Raw genomic sequence first — 27,306 nt, forward strand, 5'->3', positions numbered from 1 at the left:
ATGCCAAATCTTTTTGTGGAATTGGATACCCAAAAATTGATGTTGTGCTGCAGTTGAGGAAATGAATTCCATCCAAATTTGAGCAGAGCACTTCTCTAATTTGGCATGCAGAACTGCCAAATGCCACCCACCCAGTAGAATCAATGCCATCGCATCCTCACCGAGTTTTGGGGTATCCTGCCGCCACGTTGCCAGAGTTGCCCTCGCTCAGAAGGAAGGGTGCTCTCCTCGAGAGTCGAAAACTACGAGGACAGAACCGTCTTCTCACATGGTCGGCCTCTGCATACATAGTGCTGCTCGTCTAATTAGAATAAATTATACAATTTTGTTCAGAAAGATCTTTATGAGATCTATTTATGTTATTTATTTTATGATTTAATAGTTTAGTTGAAGAGTGAGAGAGTAAATAAGATAATAGAGAGGATCGTATATAGAATTTGCTTTCCTCGCCTACTCCCCCGGCAGCCAGTTCACAGTGTGGCAGTAGTGTCTGTTCTCGTGCGTGCCTCGAGTTCTCCTCTCCAAGGGAGAAGAAGACTGGAGCGATGGCTGCGAGCTGCCTTGCGCAGACCAACGCCCTCTTCAGGAAAAATCTCGTGATCCAGGTGACGTGTCTTGGCCAGTCGACTTCTTCGTGTTTATTGATCTCTTCATGTCTACAAGATTTTGCCTTCTAAGGTCTGTCTCTTTTGTTCATGCTGAAAGATTTACTAGGAGAGGGTTTCACACATTCACACATCAAGAATCTGAGGAATTGAGTCTTTTCAAAGAAATCATGTTCGTAGGATAAATCCTTATGCGTGTGTTATCCTCCAATTTAAGGAAGTACATTGAAGATTGAAGCATGCTGCGTATATTTTTTTTTGGTCCCAAGTTTGTTTCTTTAGTTGTTGCCTGAAGGATTCAGTAGTAGAGGGTATAATCATACACGAGGAATAATCTGTCAGAAATGAATATTTTATAGTCCCGTGTCTGTGTATTTTGGAAGTACTGCATGCTCAATCCTGCAATTTCTTGGAACTGAAGAATGCAACTCATGTCTTTTGGTCCCATGATTCAATCTTTCTAACCCAGCACAGATGAAATGAAACCCTCAAATTCCAACTTTACATGCCACAATGCTACTGCTTTTCACTAATATCACCCTGCCTAACGCTTAATTTTGACACTTTTTAAACTGTCAATCCGCAGAGGCGAGATTGCAAGACGAACTGCTGCCTCATCTGCTTCCCGTTCCTCGTATGCTTGCTGCTCGGAGGGGCGCAGATGGTCATCACGATATTTTACCTCCGTTCAGTGGCAGACAGGCCCCGGATCAACTGCCACTACTGCACTGCTAGCACTAACGTCAGTTCCAGCAAGAACACAATTGGAGGACTCGATTGCCCAGCCCAATGCCCCCTGCCGATCGCGCCGAAATGGCCCCCGGTGCTGCAGCTGCCGAATCTCCCGGGTGCGTCGATCGGAGGCGTGGAATCCCGCGCAGCGACGTTCCTTGTCACTGGCGGCAACCAGTCATTTGCAGAAAGTAATAATGCAGATCTTTTCAGTAAAATTTCAGAGTTTCGAGCTGCAATGCCGCCTTGCTAGTGGGTGTTTTTTCTTTTCTTTTTTACCAGCCTATGTCCCCTGACTCCTTATTGCAGGTGTCATGAGTAACATGTTCCCCAAACACGATTCGCCGAACTTTGCAGCTGACATCTCCACCTTGGCTGATTTCGCACTGGTTGTGGTTGGTTCCCTAAAGCTTTGTGTGATGCTCACTAGTTCAGTCACTGATCCAACTTTTCTGAAACTTTTTCAGGGTACAAATGCAATGCGTCCTTCCTCGCTTGGCGCTGATGAATATGGTTCTGATTTTCATGAACATAGCCACCTTTCGTTTCTCCAGAGCAACTGCACTGCAAACCGAACACTTTCTTTTCTAGTCCAAGAAGGTAGCAGCAATTTCACCCAAGGTGAGATTCTTACGCACGGGAGCTTTGTAGAGAAAGTGACGATGACTTAAGTATTTACAGAGTTGCGCTTAGCGCATAGCTACTGGGTACACTATGCAATTTTTTCTGCTTTTTTAAGAAAAGGAGAACAGGTAGCTGATAACAATTAGTGCCCGATTATTGTTATTATTTATAATTTTACCAATATATTTTCTCTTCATAAACATTTGATGATTTGGTAGAAATTTGAGCAGCTGTGTACCTTTTCTGAAATATGCGAAGACTAAGACCCGGTGACATAAGATGAATCCTAACAGCTAATTTCTTACTGAAAAACCTGGAACAGATGCAGAATGTACTGAAGGATTATTTCTCTGGCGTGAGAGTTTGTCAGTCATGAACAATGAATTGTATAGAGGTTTCTACCAAGAGGACAACGAGACCGATAAAATTGCTTCAGGTCTAACCATTCTATAACCTGTTATTTTCTTTTGCCCCTAATTGATAACTCTAATTGACTATGTAACTTGTATTATTCTGTTTACAGCATATGACCTCACAAGCTCAGACCTCAACAAGTTCAACTTGATCGTCTCATATAACCCAACATACAAGGGTGTTACAGAAATTTCATTTCTGTTACTTTCACTTTCATTTCCACCAATCTTGCTTCGAGTTCCACGGTTACTGAATCTGGTAAGTTTTTTCTTAAGTCGAAAGAGATACCAGGTTACATATATCTCCTACAACATACTATCGTTTTTTCCAACCTTTTGGTAGGCTTTATGTGAATGTCATAAGAAGCAAAAATGCAACTTCAAACTTACTTGCCTTCTATTTGATAGCTCCTGCTCTTTCCCTCCAAGAAAACTCCTATTTACTTTTGTCTTACGACTTTGAATGCTCTTTAAAAATAAAAGGTTTGTGCTACTAAATGAGTTTTTCTGAAAAAAAAATTCAAATGTTTATTCATTAATTGTGCTACTTGTTTACCATTTTACATTTTTATAGAGTTCCTAGCTACTTTGCAGGTCTCAAACGCATACATTCAATTGAAGGGCAGTGATACTAAGATGCGATTTGAGTTTGTTAAAGACATGCCTAGAGCTGCTCAACCTGAGATGCCTCCTGATATATCTTTTTTAGTGGGGAAGCTGGTTTTTGTATGGATTATAATGCTTCTTTTCCCGGTATGACCCGCTTTACTATAGATCCAGCACCAACTAGCAGATCGACACGTTTTGTTTTTCTGAAATAGACATTAGTTAACTTGGAGAATATGATATAGACATGTTACTAGTGCAGGTCATCCTGAGCAATTTAGTATATGAGAAGCAACAGAAGCTAAGAACTATGATGAAGATGCATGGCCTAGGAGATATGGCATACTGGACTATCACCTACTGTTATTTTCTTCTTCTATCCCTACTTTATATGCTCTTCTTGGTTTTATTTGGCGCCATTGTTGGTAAGATGATTTCATAATTTTATGAGATGTGCCCATTAATATTCCAAATAAAAATGGCATGAGTTTTAAAGTTGTTAGGGTTGCACAAGTGGTTGATAATACACTAATTTTAAGTTTGTTTTTGTTTTCTTCCAATTGCTTTGAGATTTGTGCAAATTTTACTAGGAATATATTGAAAGCACACATCAGGGACCACCTGGGCATTGCGAATAATAGGAATTACTTCGCTTTGGAAATAATTACTTGTCTTTCTATTTCCAGGTATAAAGTTATTCCGATTGAATCACTTCGGAGTACAATTTGTGATCTATTTCACCTACATAAACTTGCAAATTTCGTTTGCTTTTCTTATGGCAGCATACTTTTCTAATGCTAGGACAGCTACTGGTATGCTTCTACTCGAATGCTCATATTTCTGTTCCTTCACATGGTAGCAGCGAATTATCTACTCTCATTATATGGAACCATTTTGTGCAGTGACTGGATATCTCTTCACAATTGGGTCTGGCCTTTTAGGAGAATGTTTGTTCAGGCATGTTGTTGTAGATATCTCCCTCTCAAGTATGCGCCCAAACTTCATATGATATTACCCCTACTACTATTTGTTTTTTAAAAATATCAGTTTTTTTCTCTGTGCTTCAGGAAGCTGGACTACGCTGATGGAGTTCTTCCCACCATTTTCTTTGTACCGCATAATCTACGAGTTTTCTCCACCTCCATCAGTTGGGTATCGTACGGACTTTTCTGGAATACAGTGGAGCGACTTGAATGATCGCAAAAATGGAATGATAGATATTCTCATCATAATGGTACTCGAGTGGGCCACGTTCCTTTTGTTAACATTCTGTTTGGATGAATTTGGTACCCTACGAAATGGAATTAGAAAAATGTCAAGCGTTTGTCGCTCATGCTTGGATGGGAGTTCTCAGGCTGCTCAGAAGCAGACCATACAGCTTCGGGAATTCAAAGCTTCAGTTGAAACAGGCAGGACTGATGTTTTGAGAGAGGTGTACCCCCATATTATATATTTTGTTCTATCCTTGTGCATATACAATATGTTTTTGTTTGTATGATATATATTTATGTATTGCTTAGCATGATAGGATAAAGTATGCATGTGTTAACTTGATATCTTGAACACTACCCACCCCACAACCTGAACCTCCCACAAAACCTGAGCTAATGATATTGTTTGAAATTACTCCTGCATGAATGTGTTTCACTAAACCCCGCTTTCTTTTCAGAGAGAGATAGTTGAACAACTCATACAAGAATCAGATAGTAGTTATTTGGTCATATGCGACAATATTAAGAAAGTGTACCGTGGAAAAGATGGAAATGCAGAGAAAATTGCAGTCGGAGGGTTATCTCTTTTTGTGCAACGTGGGCAGTGTTTTGGAATTCTTGGTCCAAATGGCGCTGGAAAAACCTCTCTCATTAGCATGGTAAGTATGAAGTATGAACATAGTCTTAGATACATAAATTATCTTTTCAAGGAATTTTGACCAGTGTAGCCATACATTTGTTTAAATCAGGAAACAACATGTTTAGGGGTTCATGTGTGTTGGGGAGAAATACATCAGCATGTAGACATTACTAAAGGGTTGATTTTTTTTCTTGTTTTTATACTACATGTATAATCACCTTTCCCAAGAGCTCCTTCGGATCCTCAGCTAGAAGTCCGACTTTCGAAGACCGTGAACCCCTCCGGCCACTGCCTCCCGAGACAGGAGAAGATGCTGATCTCCAGAAGGGATTATTGAGGGTTGTCTTTAAGGACCCTGACATCCTTGGCCCCGTCAACCTATTCATGTGAATCTTGGGTCTCTGAAGGCCTCTAGGGTCTTCAGGCTCCGGAGCTCTCTAAAGCCTCAGTCTCCCGGGGCTCTAGTCCTTCGGAGCCTGAGCAAGATCTTTGAAGCCCAGGGAGTGGATCATCAAGCCTTAAAGAAAAATCAGCCAGAGAGGGCCCACGAGCCATCCTCCGCCTGCAAGGAAGTGACCGATATTTAATGTCAGTGCAAGTGGTGGCTATCCTGACGTCCCAGTGCAAGTGGAGGTCATCCTGACATTCGGGACAGTGCGACGCCATGCCGCAATTGACGATCGGCCGGGTATCGCACTCTCTGGGTCACGTACACCACTGTATTTACCATAGTAAATAATATCTTCTAGTTAGGGGTAAATGTATTATGCCCGAACCAAGATTGTGTAATTTGACTAGCCCCAAGTCCCTATAGCATGGTGGTAACTTACATCGCTATCTCTGTAAGGGCATATTTGTATACTTACACCCCGAATGATACTATTAATACATACCCATGACCATCAGGCTAGGGACGAATCTTTTGAAGATAAACACATCAGTATTTCTTCCTCTCTACTTTTTCTCCAAGCTTGAGTCTCCTCTCTATAGGAGACTCTCACTGCACTTGTTCGTGGAAGATATTTTCTTATACCAACAGCGCGCCGTCCGTGGAGACTCGAACATAGAAGTACAAAGAGAGGTAGGATGCCACCCAAAAAGAAGACCACCAAGGCCGCAACACAGACGGCCAGGGGCGGATCCAGCGAGTGGGCATGAGTGGTCCATGGACCACCCTAAGAATTTGCCTGCGGATGAGGAGGAGCTGTGCAGGGGACGAGCTCACGGTGGGGTGGAGGAAGGACAACATCGGCTTGTCGGACGCTGTGGATGAGAAGCCGGTGGTCTAGCGCGATGAGTCGGAGCTGCACGAGCTTGATGGGGGCCTGCTGCTCGCCCACTCCCACTCTTGCTTCTTGGGCACGTACCGTCACTCAACCGCGGCGACGACAGTGTGGCCATGGGCTGCTTCTGCTGCAGAACAAAGCAGAGAAATTTGCCAAATGAAAATTTTGCAGGAGCTTACACGCTAACACGTGTTTTGCCTGTCAGCGCAAGGCATCATGAGCCGTGTTTTGGGAGATTTTCTGTTTTCTCAACTCCGATTTGTATATGCTTGACCTGGAGATGTTTCTTTATAATATGCATGCCACTGATCTATGTTTTCCTTTTCTTTGCGAATGGGTGGCACGGGTGTCATGCATCGACACGCTCGACTCCCGTCTATTTGGCCGTCCCTCAGCAGCTCAGCTTACATGTCGGCCTGGGCTCGACTGCAGCGCGTGCTGCCGGCCAAGGGGCTGTGCTACAGTGCCATCTGGCCAGGTGCCTAGACCACCCTTGCCCAAAATCTTGGATCCGCCACTGCAGGCGGCCGACTTCCCGGCCACACCTGTGCGAGGGTCCACACGACCACCACAACCATGCAAGCTATGTACACCCATCAGTTTCAGCACCGAATGGAACGATGACACTTCGGCCATCGCCGACTCAGCGGTGGCCCTGGCTCGGGTTGTTGCTGAAGCCCTGGCAGGTGCGAAGGCCCTCCAACAATGGCGTAGCGAGGACCTCGGAGGACCCTAGGGGGTTACGGCCAAGGCCACAACCGTTTAGGACGCCCTTCAGTGGTTCTAGGTGCTCGAGCCCACAGGCACTCATGCCTAGGCCCACCCTCATGGCGTCTCTTGTGATGGCACCCATGACACCTGTGTCAAGCCGGTGTCTTCTGAGAATCTTGCTGCCGGGAAGCCTCCTTTCCTTCCTTAATAGAACGGGGCTGTGGGGAGACCACAAGCTCATGTACGTGTAGATCCTGCCAATGCCTTCAACGCCGAACACGGGCTTCGGTACTACAGGGAGGGTACTGGTGCATCCTACACGGAGCCAGGTGTGGCCTTAATACCGAGAATTGCCGAAGTCTTATAGCCTTCCGGACGGAGTACCTCGGGAGGCAGGCGGGACACCTGGTAGGGGAAAGAGCCGGCGGTAGGCGGTCCAGAGATCGTAAAACCAGAATGGGCCGCTGAGTAGGTCTCCAGACCTTACCGAGCTCCACATGACCTGCTCTACCTCCTCCTGCTCCGCCACCGATGGTACAATACCCCAGCGACGAGGATTGAGTCGCACCAACCCTTTCCCCACCTAGGAGCTACGAGGGCTTCCGGGCCTCCGACCTTGCTAGGGAGGCCTTATTTTGGCAAAGGTATGCCCATGACCACCTAATAATATCTTGTCTAGCTGGTTAAATTTTCAAGACAGAAGGGGCAACGTACTCTAAAAGTATTTAACCTAGCTGATGAGGGCCTCTACAACAGATACCTATTTGGCAACAATAGTAGACAGTAAAACTTAAGCTACATCTCTATTCAAACAGTAGATAGTAAAACTTAAGTCACATCTTTGCTCAAATGGCACAAAACACTTGAAAACCTCAGCCACATGGAGATGTCTTAAAAACTTCCGCAAAAGATGTTTTGAAAACCTCCACCACACAGAGATATCTTGAAAACTTTTGCAAAACGGAGATGTTTTGAAAACCACCGCCACACGGAGATGTCTTGAAAACTTCTACAAAACGGAGATATTTTGAAAACCTCCACCACAGGGAGATGTCTTGAAAACTTCCATAAAACGGAGATGTCTTGAAAACCTCTGCAATACAGAGATGTTCTAACAACCTCTGTAAATGGAGAGGTCTTAAGAAAACCTTCCGACATCTTGAAGGCGATAGCCTCATTGCCGGAGAGGTAAGAAAACCCTTCGACATCTTGAAGATGATAGCCTCTGTGCTGGAGATGTAAGAAAACCCTCTGGCATCTTGAAGACGACATCCTCCGTGCCAAAAAGGTAAGAAACCCTCTGGCATCTTTTAAGGCCTAGCCTACGTACCGGAGAGGTATGGCCCCACTGACATCTTGAATGTATAGCCTCCGTGCCGATGAGGTGTGGACCCTTCGACATTGCTACATGCCGGAGAGGCGTGGAATGGGAAAAGCCTTAGTATCGTCGAGGTCCCAGACCCTCCAGCATTGCTACATGCTGGAGAGGCGTGGAATGGTCATAGCCTCAGTATTGTCAAGGTCCCAAACCCTCTGGCATTGCTACATGATGAAGAGGCGTGAATGGGCATAGCCTCAGTACCATTGAGGTTCAAATCAGCTTATTGATTAATCTAAAAATTACTTCATTTCATATACACTTACATACATGCATGTGCACATGTATACACTCGTGGCATACACGACAATGGCACTGATACAATAAGCCCTCCATCCACTCGCGACCATAAGACGCAAGGGAATCAAGGAAATAATGTTCCGTGCAATGCACACTGCACGAAAGGTGCGACATGCGCCCTCCGTTCGACCACTGCCAGAAAGGGCCAAATGGGTCGCATATTGCCTCCTTCGGTCTAGCCATCGGTGTCATCTCTGGCAGCCACCGCCTGGCTCTGGATGGCCCTACCTTTGGAGCGTCGCCACGATTAAGGGCTAAGGGGGTTGCAAACTGCCTCCCTCTGCCTAGCCATCGGCGTCACCTCTGGCAGCCGACGACGAGCTCCGAATGGCCCAGCCTCCGGAGACTCACTGCGTTAAGGGCTAAGGGGGTCGCGGACTGCCTCCCTCGGTTGTAAAACCCCAATCCCGGGATCTCATGTGCCTCCTGTATCAGTTCCTGGATTAAGTAGCTGATACGCACAGTATAACAGTTGTAGTATCACAATCAAACTTCGTACATAAGTATTAAGGTTACAAAGTACAAAAGGCTACAACCAAACAGTAATAATGCAAACCTGGCCGAACGGCCAACAAAAACACAGCGGAAAGCCAAGACCCAAGCCGCAAGCAGCTAGGGTGCGAACACGACTTCGGTGACTACTCTTCATCTTGGCCTTCTCCTCTGGCGTTGGCAGCATCTGCTTTTTCATCTGAATGACAACAAGAGTGAGTACGGAAGGTACTCAAACAAGCCCTATATTACTTCAAGGTATTGATAGATGTATAAATAGGTAATTCAAGGACAAGGCTTTACGATTTAATTTTAAGCGCAAAGCGGTTTATGCAGGTACTCAGTTGTATCATTTATTATTTATTTTAAAGCCGCTCCAAATGGTTTAAAACTAGGTAACAAGTTTTATCTGGGGGGTTTTTCAGTCCTGGGAGTGGCTATACCTCACTCCGCAATCCCTATTACTATATTTGGTGTACCTCTAGTACCACACAGCTTCTGACGGATTGAGCCAGAAACCTCATCACACAGACATCTAGTCCATACACTCATTCATCAAGACACACGCACCCGGAGTCTATTCAAGCGTGACCATACACTCGCACGTTCATGACCGTGGACACAGCTATTCGAATAGATTGACACTCTGTAGAGATTGTACAACTTTATCCATACGATATGTTCAGCCTCCAACCGTTGCAAGCAGAGGAACGAATCATATCGAGATCCTCCAAATACCTTTCCTGTAGGGCTTTTCTACGAGACACCCCAAGTACCAGAGACCATATTCAGAATACCAGATTGGCTATGCTGTCTCTCGAAATATTCAATAGAGGGTCAGATGGACACTTGGCTTCTCGCTGCTCCCCAGCCCCCTAGTATGATGTCCAACTCAGTTCGGTGAAGGAAAGTCTAGTCCTGCCCATACATTTTCTAGAATACGCAGGAGACGTGCGTATCATTGCATTAAGAAGGACCCGGAGGAGATAGGTCCGAAGGCCAAAAAAGGAAGTTAAATACAATGGACCCAAGGGACCACGGACGAAAAAAAGAAAGAGAGAAAGAAAGAAAGAAAGAAAGAAAGGAAGAGGGAAGGAAGAAGAACACGGAGGAAAGCAACAGGCAGAAACCAACTACCGCGAGAAGCACAGCTTAATGGATAGACCGAGAGCTACGCAAGTTAGCCAAAAGCGTAGCTAGGTGAACTGCTCCGGCTGCGCACCATTGCTCCGCCGCACTCCAGATGGAAGCCAACAACGAAGCGGTAGAAGAACGACTGTTACTGAACACGATGCTGTTACGCGTCACCCAAATTGTCCAGGCAGCAAGGAGAATAAGAGAGTCCAATCCACGGCGCAAGTCCTTAACAACGCCACCACGCAAGTTGAGCCACCAATCACCGAAAGACGGTTGATCCAAAGGAGGATGAACTCCTAGCAGTCGCCACCAGATTTCCCTCGCCCAGACACAGTGGAGAAGCAAGTGGTCCGTCGTCTCCGGGAGCTGGGAACAGAACGCACAGGAGCCATCCGCCTGCAGCCCGTGGCGCCGCCGTCGATCAGCCGTCCACAACCTCCCTATCAAACCCTGCCAGGCAAAGAATTTCACCTTTCTGGGCGCCCAAGACTTCCAGATCAACTTCGCCCCAACGAAGAACTCGGAACCCTGGAAAAGCATCCTATAGGCGGAGCGGGCCGAGTACTCGCCAGTTGCGGTCCACCTCCACACCGGCCGGTCTACACCAGAAGAGAGATGGACAGAATCCAGCCGAACCCAAAGCCACATGTACTGGGCAAGCATGTCCAGATGGAGCGACCCTGACAAGTCCCTGGTCCAACGCCGCCCACACAGAGCGTCAGCCACCGTTCTTGAGTTGAGCACCGACGGCGCAACGCAAGGGAGGAGAGCAGGAGCCAGAGAGCGAATAGACTTCCCGTCCAACCAAGCGTCTCGCCAGAACAGCGCTCTTCTACCATTGCCGACCTCCACGGTCGTCGAAGCGTCGAAGAGAGCGAGAACCTGGCGCTCGTCCTGCCCATACATGATGCATTGTTGCACGGGGGTGGCTAAGCATGACGGCGCAAGACTCGATCCTTAAGCGGCTAGGCTAGGCATCTTCATTGGCAATGAATACCATCAGGTAACCCAAGCCCTTAAGAGCATCCTCCCCGGAGGACCACTCTACCTGCCCACGCCAAAACAGTTTTCATCTATTTTTACACATCACGCTCCATATCCCACACGACATCAAGAATTTCACAAACATCACGAGATTCACAACCATCAAGGATTCATGGTATATGAGTTATCATTGATAACATTAAATCTTATCTCCGAGGAGAGGTGCTTTAAAAGCGACGTCTTTAAGGAGACATATTCAATCCTAAGCATGCTAGATATCATGGCGTCGTCTGACGTTAATATAGTTAACGACAGGTAATCCTAGGGTGATATGTATTCTGGATGATAGTATTCAAGACATGGCATGTGTTTGATAGGATTAACTATTATAAGTAGTTTGTAAAAGCGTAATACATATCACATGCGATAATAAGTCCGATTTTAATTGATCATGTAGATTAGTTGAAAACATATGTTCCATATGATCAAGGAAATAGGACTTACCTTCTCCGAAGTTCTCTTCAGAGTCTTGGTTGTAGTCAGGATCCTCCTCGTCCCTAATGCTTTCTGCGCAGCGCTCGCAGAACTCTGGTTGCTATGTAATTACGACTACGATCAATAACGGCTATACTAGAGAAGAATCAATTAACACCAAATGAAAAACCAAATAAGTTCTAATGGCTATCACAACGTGACGGATGAGTAGATCTCGATTTTAGATAAATTTTGGCGAAAGAATCGTCGAAATCGGAGTCAGAACGGAAAAGTTATGGCTCCTGCAAGATTTAATCTAAATTAAATTGAAAAATACAAAAATGCACTATTTATGAGTGGGAACCCACATAAACAGTGACCCGATAGGCTGAGATTGGCCCAGATTGGGCCAGGTCGGGGCCTGGATGGGCCGGGCTAGGCTTGGCATGAATAGTCTTCTCTAAGTTTGAGTCTTCTCTCCAGAGAAGGCTTTCGCCGTACTTATTTGTAGAAGATACTTCCTTGCGCCAACAATATGCAAATAGGATTGAAACCCACGATTTGATGTTTATTCCAACAGGTTCTAGCATTTGTTCATGTACACATCAATTTTTTTTGTCATTGCTACATCACTGTATCAAATTTGAAGAACTCTTAACCTGGCAACAGCTGACTGGATTTACTAAACCTACATCTGGCACGGCTTATATTGACGGAATGAACATAAGGTTGGACATGGACAAGATTTATACAAGAATTGGTGTTTGCCCACAATTTGAGTAATTTTACCTCTCTCTGTCTCTCACTCAATCTCCGTTTCATTTTTTTTTAAACGTCACATGATTCTGAACCAGTATTCTAGTACAGTTTTAGGTGAATTATTTGTTAACTCATGATCACTACTCCTTTTTGTTGACCATCTCCATGCAGTTTGCTATGGGAAACACTGACTGGTCGAGAGCATTTGATGTTCTACGGCAGACTTAAGAATCTGAGGGGTGCAACATTAGCTGTGGTAATGTCTGGCCACAGGTTATTCTGTGCTGGTTTATTTTGTCATTCTTTCCATGAATCTGAAGGATTCAATTGCCATAACTATTCACTACTTTACACCATCCAATCATTTCCGCATATTATCTAGTTTAAAGATGTATGACATCTGTATATTTTAGGATTGATCTGTCTTGAGCTGACGCACACTTGGATATATCTTAATTCTGAATTTTTCTGATAGAGCAGCACTTTTTTTTCTATTCAAATTTTAACCACATCAATTGCATTTATAATCGTGTCTGGTGTAGCAGTTAGTCGAAGCTTTCTATTTCTTTCCAGGCTGTAGAACAATCTCTGAAAAGTGTACGCTTATTTGACGGCGGTGTTGCTGATAAGTGTGTGGCGAAATACAGTGGTGGAATGAAACGTCGTCTTAGCGTTGCTATATCTCTGATTGGTGATTCTAAGGTACTTGTATTTGTCTCCTTATTCATAATTCAAGAAATACATTGTATATCTTTTAAAGTAAGAAATGATTTGTATTTGCTAACGTGAAAAAAAATATATTTGGAACATTTTGCTAACGTGAAAGAAAATATATTTATATTTCCATCCATTCTGATGTGGTCGAGCTGTAGCTGCTATGATTTGCTCTCTATGTGTATATCGGTCGCATGTATCAGGTTCTAGTTGTAGCGTTGTGGGCACTTGGTTTCCTGTTGAACTTGTAATGGCATGGTGCTTTTGTGTGTTGGTAGAATTCTCGGTTTGACCGATGTGCTTCCTTGGGCATTTTCTGGTGTTTGTGGTAATGGTGTTGATGTGGTACCTGTAAAACTGTTATTTGTTTTCAATAGAAGTAGAGCTCGTTCTCCTGTAAAAAAAACATTTTGTAGGTTGTTTACATGGATGAGCCAAGTTCTGGCTTGGATCCAGCATCAAGGAAAGCCTTGTGGAATGCTGTAAAGTCCGCTAAACAGGACAGAGCCATAATCCTCACAAGTATGATAGCACACCTATATTTTTAGACACCAGTCCATTTTCTCTTCATCTATCCACAGCATTTTTTCATCTGCTACCATCTAGAACTTGACATGAAAAATATTCCTTCAACTTTCAGCACATTCGATGGAAGAGGCTGAAGCTCTGTGCGACAGGATAGCAATTATCGCAAACGGGAGTCTGCAATGCATTGGGAACTCAAAGGAGGTACACCTGAATTATTCATGTCAGTTGACTATGTTTTCAGACATGACTACTGATCTAAGGTGCTAACAATGTCCACCCCAACATTTCTTCCCCAGCTGAAAGCCAAGTATGGAGGCGCATATATGCTGACGGTAACAGCTGCGGCGGGCGAGGAGGAGGCGGTGGAGCAGCTGGTCCGGTCCATCTCCCCTGCCGTGAACAGGACGTACCGCATCGCCGGGACGCAGAAGTTCGAGATGCCGAAGCAGGGGGTGAGGATCTCTGAGGTGTTTCAGGCCATGGAGCATGCAAAGAACTGCCTGAACATCCTTGCCTGGGGCCTGTCTGATACAACGCTGGAAGATGTGTTCATCAAAGTTGCTCAGGAGAGTGACACATTCTCTGTGTAGAGGTGGTATTTGGACTTTGTTAGTTTGGATGTGTTTGAATAATGGATGTCTATGGACTGTTTCATTATGTGTATTTCGATAATATTAACCTGTGACTTGGACTATCCATGGATGATAACATATATTTGACCTACGGCTGTTCATAGGCATGCCCATGGCGTGGTATGCTTTTAGTTTTTTTTAAATCCTAGTATAACACGTAGATACACCCTCATATCACCACACGCACGTGCTCATATAATGCCTACTGAATACCGGATATGCGGAGTTGAAGATTGAAGAAGTCACCGCATGGCATCCACATTCTTTGCGATGCTAATATGGCTTGGTAAGTTCCTCTTAAGAAAATAGTTTGGTCAGCTTAGATCAGTCTATCTCTTTGATTTTAAAGAAACCGAGATAATGTTTGAATTTGTGACCTATAAGTATCCTTCAATTACACCGCCTCATGCGTACGGGGGAGACGACCTTCAGTTGATCGGTGGAAGTGAGTAATGAGGTCGGGAGCGACTTGCCTTGCCGTCATCCTCGCCCATGTGGGCGGCAGCGATGATCGTCATCGTCTCCTTCGCCATCGCAGATGAAAGGCGCGAGTTTTCAGCTGGTTAGTTGTGGTGTGCTGCTCATGCAGATTGCGAGTCACCAAGATTTTGGGGATATGCTGTCCTCCCCTGTGATGTTCGTCCGTCCGCTCTTTCCGGGTTGCTTCCCACGATCGAATCGGAGTTTGGATTAAAGGATTTTGTCAGAATAACACACCCTGTTTCCTTCAAGCCTGATCGTATGTGTCCTATTGGGCAATGAATCTGATGATTAGTAAGTAAACTTATTATATTTGAAATCTTGTAACTTATCTTGTAACTTATTTTTTGTGCCAGTGCCACCGTATTTCTGTTTTGTATTTTCTCCGAAGGGCGAGACTTGAGAGTCGAGAGCTGGAAGGGTGAAATCGTTGTTCTACTGCGCTGTGACGGGCCTGGATATGAACGAGACAGGCAACAAAATATCTAATTTTAGAATTTTCTTTCAGTAACATGTGAGATTCACATATCAGATAATGAAAATGATCAAAATTTCGATGAAATTTTACGAATTTCAGTTTTTTGTTGGTAAATGAAAAAAATTGTAAAACGAAATCGAAATTCCTCATCTGCCAGCTCGACGGCGTCCGATGGCCCAAGGCCGCGCCTGAAATAAAATGGAAGCCCGCCTGGACCATCGCCTATGCTACGCGTAGGGCGTAACCCACTTTTCGCCCTTCCCTGCTGCTCACTGCCAGGCAGGTCTTGCAAAGCCAGGAGCTTCTTCAACCTCCAGCCGTGCGTCTGCATGCTCACCAGCCTCAGGGGTTATGGTTAGGGTCCGGAATTGTCAAGGCTAGAGCTTTAGGGTGGGGGGCTTTAGAGTGATGCTCGGGGCCGATGGCCAGCCTAACGGTGGGCGGCGGTGTGCCGCTAGAGATGTGGGAGGAGGGTGGTGGGCGGAGGAGGCAAGGGGACTATCAAAGATGGGTTAGCGAAGAGGCGGCTAGCAGTGGGGGTGAGAAGAAGTCGACAGAGGCTAGGAAGAAGGAAGGGCGGGGGTCGGGACTCATCGGGGAGCGCATCAGTGTCGGACGAGTAGTAGGGCTGCAACGGTGGTAGGTTGGCGGAGGTGAGCAAAATCTTCTCAAGTGTCAACATAAGCAAAGGCTAAAAACATCTCTAGCAAACTAGCCAAATTATATCATTCCTATCTTTATACGGAGGGCCATCTAAAAATATTTTCCCTCTATATCTCTTTCTATTTCAACAGACTATCTATATCCTACCATCCATATTCTAACTCCTCTTGTAATTCCACAGCTGCTCACAACGAACATCGCATCGCAAGTAGATTTAAGATGATGACCAACAGATCAATGGAACCCAGCCAGATCACTCGTGCGTCACAACACGCATGCGAGCAAAAATCAACGACCATGGCCACGACATGTACTAACACCAAACCAGCTCCCACGGTCACGACGCAAGTGGGCATATGCATGCCAGAGCATATCTCGCACGACCACATCGCAAGCGCTGACCAAAGCTCATCAAAGATCAAAAGAACCAACGGCGGCTTGACGGCAACGGGACACACGCACACCAGGATGCGGTCAAGCAAAAGAATGCATGGTGGCAATATACGCGCATGTCAAAACGACACGCTGGAGCTTACTGCACAAACATAGCAACTCAACACCGGTGCAACTTATACCATGGACCCACGGCCGAGGAATCTCGATAGCTCGATGACCCGAGCACAAAAATAGCAACTCAATGCCGACACGGCATAAGCCTTGCACCCATGGCGGAGACACATGTCGATGGCCAACTCAGTGGCACAGCCAGAATAAACAAAAGCTCAACGTCGGTGCGGCTAGAAAATATGCACCCACGGCGGCGTCCAACTTAATGGCACGACCGGATCAAACACAAGCCCGACGGCGCCGAAGCAATCTTCAAAACATGGGTCGACGGGCGGCAACACTGGCAGGACCAACCAAACGGCAAAACATGGGGAGTCGCACCACGGGGATGAACTCCACGAACCTGTAGGACCGAACCAGGGCTTGGAAAGGAGGAAAGAAGCCGCGCTGGCTTCTCTCTGAGGATTGAAGGATGCAGGGCACGTTTTTATGGTTCCAAGTTTGCATCCTTTTATGAATTAGAACACACGAATAATAATGTGGGATGAAATGCATATCTTTGCAGTCCAATGTATTCTGGTGGAAACAATTCCAATGTTGACAGTAGTACTGTACGCTTAGATCATGTAATTTCCAAGGAATTGAAGAATGTCACTCATGCCTTTCGGTAACAAATTCCAATATTCAATCTTTGTGCCCCAGGAGAGACGAAAGAATCCCCTAATTCCAACATCATTATACTACAATGCTCTTCTTTAATTTCACCGGCTCGATGCTTGATCTTGACACCTCCTAGACTGTCAATCTTGACACCTCCTAGGCTGTCAATCCTAGCAACCAGTCATTGGCAGGAAGTATGCACATCATATCAGTGCAGTTCATGAATTCCTTAGTTGTGATGCCACTTTGCCTGTGACTGTTTTTGTCGATCCGTTTGCCGGCCGTCGCTTCCCCAAGCATCTCGGTTGGCACCTCGAGGATTGACACTTGCAGATGGGCAGTGGCGAACCCAGCTTGAAAATATTGGTAGGGCAAAAACGCACAACAAACTTTACCAAAAAAAAAAAAGCAAACCGCATACGCATGCTTATATCGGAGACAAGTTAGACTATAAACAATAAATTAACAGTATAGAAGAAGAATGAAAATGGTACCTCTCATATGAAGAATAAACCATGATTTTTGCAACATATAGTTTAACATACACCAAAATAAAGTATAAACCTGTCAATTTTAATAATAAATCAACTAGTTAGTGATAATTAGGTGACCATAAATCGCAAAAAATGGTGAACAATGTGAGAAGACATACCGCTACTAAAACACTAAACACGACTAGATCTTCTAGTAGGCTTAGGCAAGCTCATTTTCCGTTCTTTCATGACTTGGAAAGTCTTTTTAACTTTATCCAAGTCGAGTCCCTTAAAAATCTCCTTCTCAATGTAGCACAAACTCAAGGCATTGAGCCACTCATCGGACATTCTATTGCGCAAATCGGTCTTGATCATCTTCATAGCTGAGAAGGCTCTTTCAACTGATGCTGTTGCCACTGGAAGGAGCGATGCTAACTCAATGATGCGATAGACCAATGGAAACGCAAAATGTTTTTTAGTTTGAACCAACTTCATAGCCAAACTTCCAAGATCATGACAAGTAATGAAATCATCAACTCTTCGCACATGTAGAATGAAGGTCTCAAGTTGATCCCTTATAAGCAAACGATCAGCAATTGAGAAATCTTGATCATAGATCTCTGTTAGATGAGCAATCTTATCAACATAAAACCTGAAGAATGAGTCTCTTGGATCAAGACAAGATATGCAAACTAGTAACTCCGATGATACCTCATTGAAACGATGATCCATCTCACTGATAATAGCATCAAGAGCAGCAAAGAAAGTATCGACACGATAATGATGCTCTTGAGTTATTAAGTCCCCATCAAGTCTTGATCGATTAGAACAGAGAAAAGATTATCACCAATCTCTTCCTTTATCACTTTGCTAATCTCTATAGCATGAGCTTTAGTAAGGTCCTTTTGAATCTTGGATGAAGTCATTTGGGCATTTATTGGACACAACTCCTCAAATGCAACCCTTACCTCCTCATTTTTCCTTTTTACCACTCAAGCATCTCTAAGAAATTCCCCCTATTTAAAGAAGAAGGAGATTCATTGTGTCCACGGAATGCATGAGCTTGTGCAATGAGAAAATTTGCAATAGCTAAAGAAGTTGTCACACGAATTTCATATTTCACTTCTGCATCTTTGCTATTAGACTCTAGCTTATGTCCGATACTTGCCCTTCGATTCCTAAAATCCTCGCAGGCTGTCCTTGCTCTATTGTGGCAACTAGTTGGCCCACCAATATGTAGAGTTAATCCATGGTATGCATTCTTCCAATTCCTATACCCTAGTTTGGTGAAAGCATCATGACCAAAATTTTCATCTAAGGGTTCATGCCTAAAAAGAAAGCAATAGAAACAATATGTTGCATCCTTCACCATACAGTATTCTAACCAATCATATTTCTTAAGCCATGTTTCTAAAAACACTCTATTATCATGCTTGTGAGGAAATTTATGACCAAAAGGTTGGGTTGGGCCCTTCACCAAATAAGCTCTTTGAACATTTGCTCTAATATTAGGAAAAAATCCCTCAATTGGTATACGAAGCCCTGGATCAGAAATAAGATGAACATCCAGGACAAAATTCCTAATACCTTCCACATCTTGTCCTGGCAGTTGTGCATTTTCAACAATGACTTGCACTTCTACATCTCCCAATTCGGCCACAACCCCTTACACTTCTCCTTCTTCAGACACAACATCATTCACACTTTCATGTGTGCTTGGGCCTAAGCCACTGCCAGTCAACGAATTGCTACTAAAGAAGCTTTTCAAATCTACAAAATCATTCGATTGACCAATCAATAATCTATGTTCACACAATTTCTAAAAGAATAAGACCACAATTAATTTACCTAAGCTTTTGTAGCGCTTGTTCCTCCCTAATAGTCCCGGTGTAGGCGTGATTGTGCGGCTCGCACCCGTGCTTGCTGTTGCTGACGCCACAATCCCCGAAGACGGAGCTCCCAGTGCTAATCCATTTCCTCACCCTCGCCCAGCACCGGAGCTCACATCAAGGCCACTCAGTGCTTGTCCTCAGCCGTGCCCTACTCTAGCACGCCGTCCGCTCCCACCACTGGCGTCCGCTGGAACAAGCCCGTGCCCAGTGCTGGAACCCGGCACACCACCTCCCTCCATCCTGGATTGCTGGCGTGCCAGCTACCCAGCTCGTCGGGCGGTCGGCAGATCAGGGCAACAAGTCATCGGGGCACGAAGCAGAGTAGGCAGGCGGAGCGGCCAGCAGGCAGGCCGCAGGTGGGTGGCTAGCAGCCCAGCAGGACGCAGGCAGGCGGAGCAGTCAGCAAACAGGCCGCAGGCGGGTGGCCAGCAGGCGGGCGGCGGGCGACCAGTAGGCAGGTAGGCAGCCAGCAGGCGTGCGGTGCGGAGCGGGCGGGTTGTAGGCGGGCGGCCTCGTCAGCGACAGCAGCACTAGGGCGTCTGATTTTGGGGATCGATCAATTTTTAGGGCAGACGGCAGTACTGGCAGCCGGCACCAGAGTCCAGACACACACAACAAAAAGTCCAAAACAATATTGCCATACTGGGCTACCGACTAACCAGCCCAACTACTTGGTTCTTGGCTTGGTAGGCCTAATGTGAATGGCTTGGCTCATACCCCTTGCCGGCTTGCCCATTGTGCCTGCTTCTTCAACCTCACGAAGTCACAAACAGACAACAGAGTAGCAGATGTGCGACGGACGATGGACTTGGTCACCTAGGCGCCAGAGCTAGAGGAGAACTGGAGAAGAGGGGGGGGGGGGGCTCCTCGGCCATTGGCCCTCGCCGGAGGTAGGTAGGGCGGCCGCCCAACCTTGCCCTACTGTAAGGTTCGCCACTATACATGGGCAAAAGTGGTGGGTTTACGGTCCTCAAGCTGATGCCGAGGAACTCCTTTTCGTTCAGGAGCTGCGAGATATCCGCGCTCAGTGCTCATGCCCTTGGGTCCCTGCATATTTCACACAGTCAAATTCTCTTTTCAAGTGTCACTAGTTTCAAGAGTGTCGACATATATTTGTTTAAATCAGGAAATTGTATGTTTAGAGGTTCATGAACAAATAGAATTGAAAACCATGATTTGCTGTTTTTTAAAGGTTGTAGCTATTTTTCATGTACAAAGAGAATTGATTTTTGATTGCTACATCACATTATCAAATTTGAAGGACTCTTAACCTGACAACAGCTGACTGGATTTATTAAACCTACATCTGGCACGGCTTATATTGATGGAATGGACATACGATTGGACATGGGAAAGATTTTTACAAGAATTAGTGTTTGTCCACAATTCGAGTAATTGTACCTCTCTATATTATTCCCCGTTTCAAAAAAGAAAAAAAATTTCACATGATTCTGAACTAGTATAATAGTACAGTTTAAGAACTATATGTTAACTTGTTATCGCTACTCCTCTTCATTGATCATCTTCGTGCAGCTTGGTACGGGAAACACTGACTGGCCGAGAGCACTTACGTTCTATGGCAGACTTTCCTTGATGTTATCCGCATAGGGAGCCCGAAATATTTATGAAATTTTGTGATTTTCAGATTTTTTGAAATTTCAGAGAGGAACAAAATATCTAATTCCGAGTTTTTCTATCACTGACTTGTAGGACCCACATAGAAGATGAAAAATGGTCAAATTTTCTATGAAATTTCATGAATTTCGATCTTTTCGCCTATGAATAAAAAAATGTAAAACAAAATTAAAATCCCTAACCATGAGGTCACGAACAAAATGAAATCCCTAGCCATGAGGTCGCGAGCTGCTTTCCTTGCTGTTGTCCTCTCCGTGTTTGTCGCGGTGATGATTGTCATCGCCTCCGTTGCCTCTGTAGAGCAGAGTATCTATATCCCACATGTAGGAGCTACTCAGAACTCAAAACATTGCAGAATGTGTTAGAATAGTACACATTGTTTGTAAAAGAGCAATTTAACTAGCTTAAAATTGTAGAGTCAATCACCTCATTAGCTAGTTTTTAGGGATAGAAATACCCTTTCTACAGAATGCATGTCAAACATGTACCCTAATTTTAGCAATTTTTCTTTGACATTTTGCATGCCTTTTGGGTATGTTTGGTTCTTCGGACCAGGAGGACATATTTTGCTTGCCTTTTGGGTATGTTTTATAGAGCTACATTATATAAGCAAAAATAGTGTTTGATTAGGTGTATATGTCTAAACAGTTTGAGTTGAGTTTTTGTTTAGTTGATTAAATCTGAGACCGTATAAACGGATGTAAGAATTGAGATTGTAATTAATTACTCGTGTGAAGATAATTTTATGGTGAAGATAATTTTATGATACTAACAAATAAGTTCACCTACATAAGCGGATACAGAGCCTACATCTACCAAGCCAGACTGCAGAGTAAAAAGTTCGACTCGAGCTTCGCTTCTAGACCAGAATGAGACTATATATTTGTATCCATCGATAAGACTATAACAGTAGATATAAATAATCATACAAACTTATTTTTGAGATTCTACGCTTTCATTGGACCAGGATAGGAGAGATGTGGGAAACCAAATACACACCTTATAATTCCGTAATGTTTGCTGTTTTTTGATTGGTTATGTTGTGCGCTGATCTGTAGATTGTGAGTTGCCCGATCCGCTGCGAAGAATCTGTCCTCCCCCGTGACGGTTAATATGTTTCCGGAATAAAAATTTTGTCAGGAACATCTGTTTCCTGCAAGATTCATGTGTAAAAAACTCCACAAAAGCTCGATAAGCAAACGCACGCTATTTTAAAGACTTCAAAGTTTTAGTGTTCTTGCATGAGTTTGTTATAGCACATCCAGAGACTTCATTGTTGCAATGTTCCTGTAGGAGCTTTTAATAGCACACCCTGTTGGTTCTGCTTAGCTCAAATATACCTCTCGTCAGTGACTCAAATGTGCCCGCGTATCAGTCAGAGAGTAGAATTGCCACTCGAAAGGGTGACAAAAAATTAATTGCCCCAGCCATGATGGATCAATTAATATTTTTTGCTTTGGCCATGATGACGTCGATGAAAATTATTGTTTATATGTCTGAGTTGTCTATCCCTGTGTGCCTCTTGATTTGTCTTTTCTTCACAAATGCAAAAGGCTTTGCCCGTTTTATCGAGCCTTGCACTCACAATTCATCATTCTATTATTATATCTATACTAGTACGATATCCATATGTTGTAACGGTTCCTAAAATTACATACCTATTGTTAGGTTTTTGTTACACCATACGTTACACTACATGCAAATGCGCTCCATAAAACATTGTAGCGTTTAATCTGCTAATTCAACAAAAGCAATGAGTTAGAAAGTTCTATCAGCACGGGCCAGAGAAAATTTCATGTTTTCATTCAACCCTTAAACAAGGCTTTTTTTTATCAAGCATATTTCCCAGATGTTTCTTAAAAGTTAGAATAAAATGGCAATATACACTTCTCTTTAGTTACACTAATACAAAAGGAGATTGACGCACATGCATAGTAAAAAAATTTCAAACATTGACCTTGACAAAACTTTATTTCTCTAGACAACACACTACAAAGTATGAAACAAGGAAATTCAGCACAAGTTGTGTGTGTTGATAATTTGGAAAAATTCCAATAAAAAAATGGGAAGGATCTGTAATGTAGTGGTGTCAATTTCTCATTTTGCTATTTTTTCGGTATTTGCCCTCGTACATATGATTTGCTCTGATTTCTCTACATTTTGCTTCTTTTGCATGTTTTACAGACCAAAGAACATCTATACATATTAATCAGCAAACTTACATATATAGTATACTCATGCTCATCAATACTTTCTAGAAACAATGTAGCCTTGAAACTGTTTGTGTGGCATGAACAATATTCATAAAAAGATGGATGTTTGATGCCACTGCCAAATATCAAGAAGCAAATACGCACGAAATGGGGTTGCTTGATGCACAACACTGACTTACTTAGCTTCTCATCAAGTATGTCAACTGTTTCAAGGCAGATAAATCAATGTCTTGGTAGCATAATGGAGGTACTTGGATGTGTTCATCACTGCAGCAGTGAGCAAGGTCTACAGATTGACATAAGTACTGCAGGGGAGTGACTAAATAAGCTTAACCATATCGAGAAGGCAATCAAACCATGTGTAGTGAACAAGAACGATTCTGTTATATCAAGGAGCTACACAAAATGCCATGGAAAGGAGAGACAACACATATGTGAACTCTTAATCAATAGGATTCTCATTAACCGGCTCACAGCAGAGATAAATACAATCAGGTTTGCTGAGTTTTATAGTTGCAGAAAGAATTCTCAAGTCCATAGAGTTAGTTTTTACTTAAGCATCAGTTTGCATCAGACTACATGCAAAAATGGTGCAATGGCCGAGTAGAGTAGCTGGTAAAATTGTACCTTTCATTATACCCGGGCCATGGAGACATAACTGCCCACAAGAGCCTGGGGGCAAACAGCGACCAGTTTCCAGATCAACAATTCTGGCATGCATGTTTGGGCCAAAAGTCCTACTGATGCATACTTCTTCTGCTTTGAAGTGTTGAATCCGCGAGTTCCTATGGCAGCAGATTCTGTCATGCCGTAACCCTGTGCAAACATTGGAGTCGCATGAAGGTTAGAATGGGATGGAGCAACAGTTTGCAGGTACTGAAAATGATGGAAACCAGCATGGTGACTTCCATTTCTTGCGCTTCATAAAGATTGACCATTTGCAAAGCTGTTTATATAATCAGATAGTTCCTACATGCATACTTCAATTCTTCTGGAGTAAAATCTCTGTAGAGTCGAGTCCACTGCTGGACTCAGCGGTGCACAAAGCGATGGTGACAGGAATGCCAAACTGGGAAGCTGAACTTTTTTGATATTCAGAACGAGGCGTGTATATGACTGACCACCTGTAGTTTACATGTGGACACTGGACTAAAATAATTCAATTGGTTGGTCAATCCTTGCATGATCCCCAGGTTTGTGCACTGTACTGTACTGATCCAGTAGTAGCAAAGAAAACAGAAAAAACACCTGACCCCACCTTAACCGTTGCCGGTAGCTAGGGACTGACTGACTGCCACTGGGGGTCGGTAGGGTAGCCGGACGCACCTGAATGAAATCGATATGGGGGAAAGCCTTGATGTAGTCATTGATCAGCCTGCCGCTGGACGGCGCTGCACCGCTCGACACCTGCACCAACGAATCCAATGCTGCCGGTGCCGTCCGCCATGTTGGGCGGCACGAGCGGGAAGTGCGTGACCTTGAACCTCTCGATGACCTTGACGGCCTCGCCCGCGTCGAACCTCTTCATGACCACCACCGTGGAGCCGAACGACAGGAGCCCCACGGCGAAGAGCAAGAGGCCATAGACGTGGAGCATGGGCAGCGCCGCCAGGTAGACATTGTCACAAGCAGCTGTCGCGTACTGCGAGGCCTCAAAGCGCACTAAGAGCTCCACCGTGGCGATGAGGTTGCGGTGCGTGAGCACCACGCCCTTGCTCCGCCCGCCCGTCCCCGACGAGTAGAGGATAGCGGCCGTGTCGTCCTGGTCCACCGCCGGGGCCGCGGCCGTGTCGGCGGAAGGGCGCGAACTCGGGGTCGGCAAGATGGAAACTTTCGGGCATGAGGAAGACGGGGACGCGCACAGATGGGATCTTTCCGGCGTTGTCGGGCGCGGCGAGCACAAGGGCGGGGCTGGTGTCCCGCACCCGCGCGGTGATCTCGGCGGGGGCGCTGGGCGGGTTCATGGTGGTGGCGACGCCACCGGCGGCGAGGACGGCGAGGAATGCGACGGGAAAGGTGATGGAGTTGGGGAGGATGAGAAGCACTACGTCGCCCGCACGGAGGTGGAGGCGGCGGCGGAGGCCCGCGGCGAGGGAGGAGACGAGGCGGCGGAGGTCGGCGCGGGAGAGGGCCTCGGAGGTGACGGCGTCGAGGAGGGCCGGGGCGTGGGGGCAGTCGTGGGGGAGGCAGCCGAAGGGGTGGGGTGGGGGACGAAGGAGAGGGAGGGGTCAGCGCTCGGCACGATCTGCAGCGGCGGACGGCGGTGAGCCTCAGGGATGGCGCGACGGCCAGCATCGCAGATCGCGCCGACGCCGCAGCACTGAGGCCACGCGAATCACGACTTAAGTGGAAGCAAATTCTATAGATTATGTATTCTCTCGCGTATTTACTCTCTATTCTCCTCACTCTAACTATTAGATCACAGAATAAATGATATCTATAGTCTCTCACGAGGATCTTTTTATAGGTCCTATAGAATTTGCTTCTGATTCATGTAGAATTGAGATACTCTGATATTAGTAGAGCTTGTTAGGAAACCTGAAGTTTCACAATAAAATATGAGCTTATCTCGATTTTTTGAAAGATTCGATTATATTTCTTAGAGGTTTTTAAGACTATATATACGGAGTAGAAGTCCTTATTGTAAAAAACAGATGAATAAAGAAGAAAAAAGCTTTTTTCCTATATTGTGTCTCCTTTTGCAATTATTCTCTCGAGTGATCGCTGGACTACACCCAGTAGCAGCGGTTTCTCAACACGTTATCAGCACAAAGCTCTGCCGGAAACCAAGCTAGCGAAATAGATCTGCATTGCATCGACTTTGTCGTCAAGCAGGCAGGTCATGGACTAGCCTATATGCTCTACGCGACATGAATTTACCACGACATGAACAGGCTATAGCATGTGTATGACGAACAAACAGATCGTTCTGAGAAATAGATCTGTTTGCTAGATCACGACTTGTGTGTAATTGATGCCGACGAAGAAGGGATCAAGCCTCTACGCCGACCCTGCCAAGCCAATTTTGCAGTTTGGCTGTCACTCGTACGTGAATGTCCTGAGGTAGAGGAATAGAACCGACCGGAGGTCTTGCTGCCGCTGCCCATGGCACTGAACGGAGACCGGCCTATAGCCTATATTTGTGTGCCCCTTCCCGCTGCATCGAGCCCTTAAGGCTATCGCCCTGCTGTCTTCTCTCCATCGGGCAGGGAGCCCTGCAGGCCGGCAGCCAAGTGCATGGCATCTTCCAAGAAGAAAGATGACAAAAGGAGGGTCCTGCAAAGCTCCATGGGTTGCTGCCTTGCCGGCCACCGATGCTAGCCAATGGAAGACAGCAACTCCAGAAGAGATGCGATCTAGCTGACGTGGATGGATCAGTACAATGCTAACAACCTACTACCCGCCCTTCGCCCTTGTTGGCCATGCGCTCCTCCAGAAGAACGGCATGGAGCCCTTGCATGTCGTGCCCCCTTGCTACCATCTACCGTGAAGGATGGCCAGAGGCCCTGCAGGCCGACACCCCTGCACACCCACTGAGGAAGAAGAGGAAAACTAGCCAGGCTTTGCTGTGCCGCGCCCTGGACACCACCTTCTGTGCTCCCGCACCGGGTACCTGTTGTTCCCACCAGGACTGCTGTCCTATGGTGCACTGCACGCTCCTGCTGGCCAGAGGCCCTGTAGCCTCTACTAGCCGACTGCCTTGGTGCTTGCCTAGCCTGCTTCTACTACCGCACAGAGGAGAAGATCAGTCGGAGCCCTGCCTACCGCACCCCTACAATGCCGTCGTATTAGCCTCCCGCCTCCACGCTGGCCCCACACGCGCCGTTGCACAGCTAGCACGCCATCTCGCCGTACCGAGCGCGGCACCCACCGCACCAGCACGTGCACGAATGGCGGCTGCGGCTAGGGTTAGTAAACCTTGATGCGCCGTTGGATCGGGCCACATGACTGAATGGGCTAAGGAGAGTTAGGCCAAGGCAGCCCAATAAGAAATCGACCAAAATAAGAAAAGAAAAAGAAAAGGGAGAAGCTACATAGGCCGGCTAGAAAGAATATGAAAGGGCCGAAATAGAAAAGAA

The 27,306-nt window shown here is 45.5% G+C and overlaps 1 protein-coding gene, 1 long non-coding RNA gene and 1 pseudogene across 2 annotated transcripts; 1 reads left to right on the top strand and 2 right to left on the bottom strand.

The window, feature by feature from the left end:
* The first annotated feature begins 430 nt into the window (after window positions 1-430).
* On the top strand, window positions 431-14,184 carry LOC133923219 (ABC transporter A family member 8-like). Its single transcript, XM_062368642.1, has 18 exons — window positions 431-605; window positions 1,192-1,528; window positions 1,647-1,732; window positions 1,805-1,958; window positions 2,284-2,397; window positions 2,485-2,633; window positions 2,969-3,127; window positions 3,243-3,405; window positions 3,667-3,792; window positions 3,883-3,966; window positions 4,048-4,412; window positions 4,650-4,850; window positions 12,263-12,372; window positions 12,524-12,608; window positions 12,926-13,054; window positions 13,483-13,588; window positions 13,707-13,795; window positions 13,891-14,184. The coding sequence occupies exons 1-18, from the start codon at window positions 546-548 to the stop codon at window positions 14,182-14,184; spliced, it is 2,811 nt and encodes a 936-aa protein (XP_062224626.1). The 5' UTR covers window positions 431-545.
* Window positions 14,185-20,714: 6,530 nt separating this feature from the next.
* Window positions 20,715-22,737, bottom strand: LOC133922420 (uncharacterized). The gene is made up of 3 exons (XR_009910461.1): window positions 22,673-22,737; window positions 22,014-22,167; window positions 20,715-21,344 (listed from the first exon to the last, which is right to left on the bottom strand). It is a non-coding gene; the product is annotated as an uncharacterized LOC133922420 (long non-coding RNA).
* Window positions 22,738-23,539: 802 nt separating this feature from the next.
* Window positions 23,540-25,452, bottom strand: LOC133923220 (4-coumarate--CoA ligase-like 2; annotated as a pseudogene).
* Window positions 25,453-27,306: the final 1,854 nt, after the last annotated feature.

This window comes from Phragmites australis, chromosome 6, assembly GCF_958298935.1.
Source record: "Phragmites australis chromosome 6, lpPhrAust1.1, whole genome shotgun sequence".
In the NCBI taxonomy this organism is placed as follows: Eukaryota; Viridiplantae; Streptophyta; class Magnoliopsida; order Poales; family Poaceae; genus Phragmites; species Phragmites australis.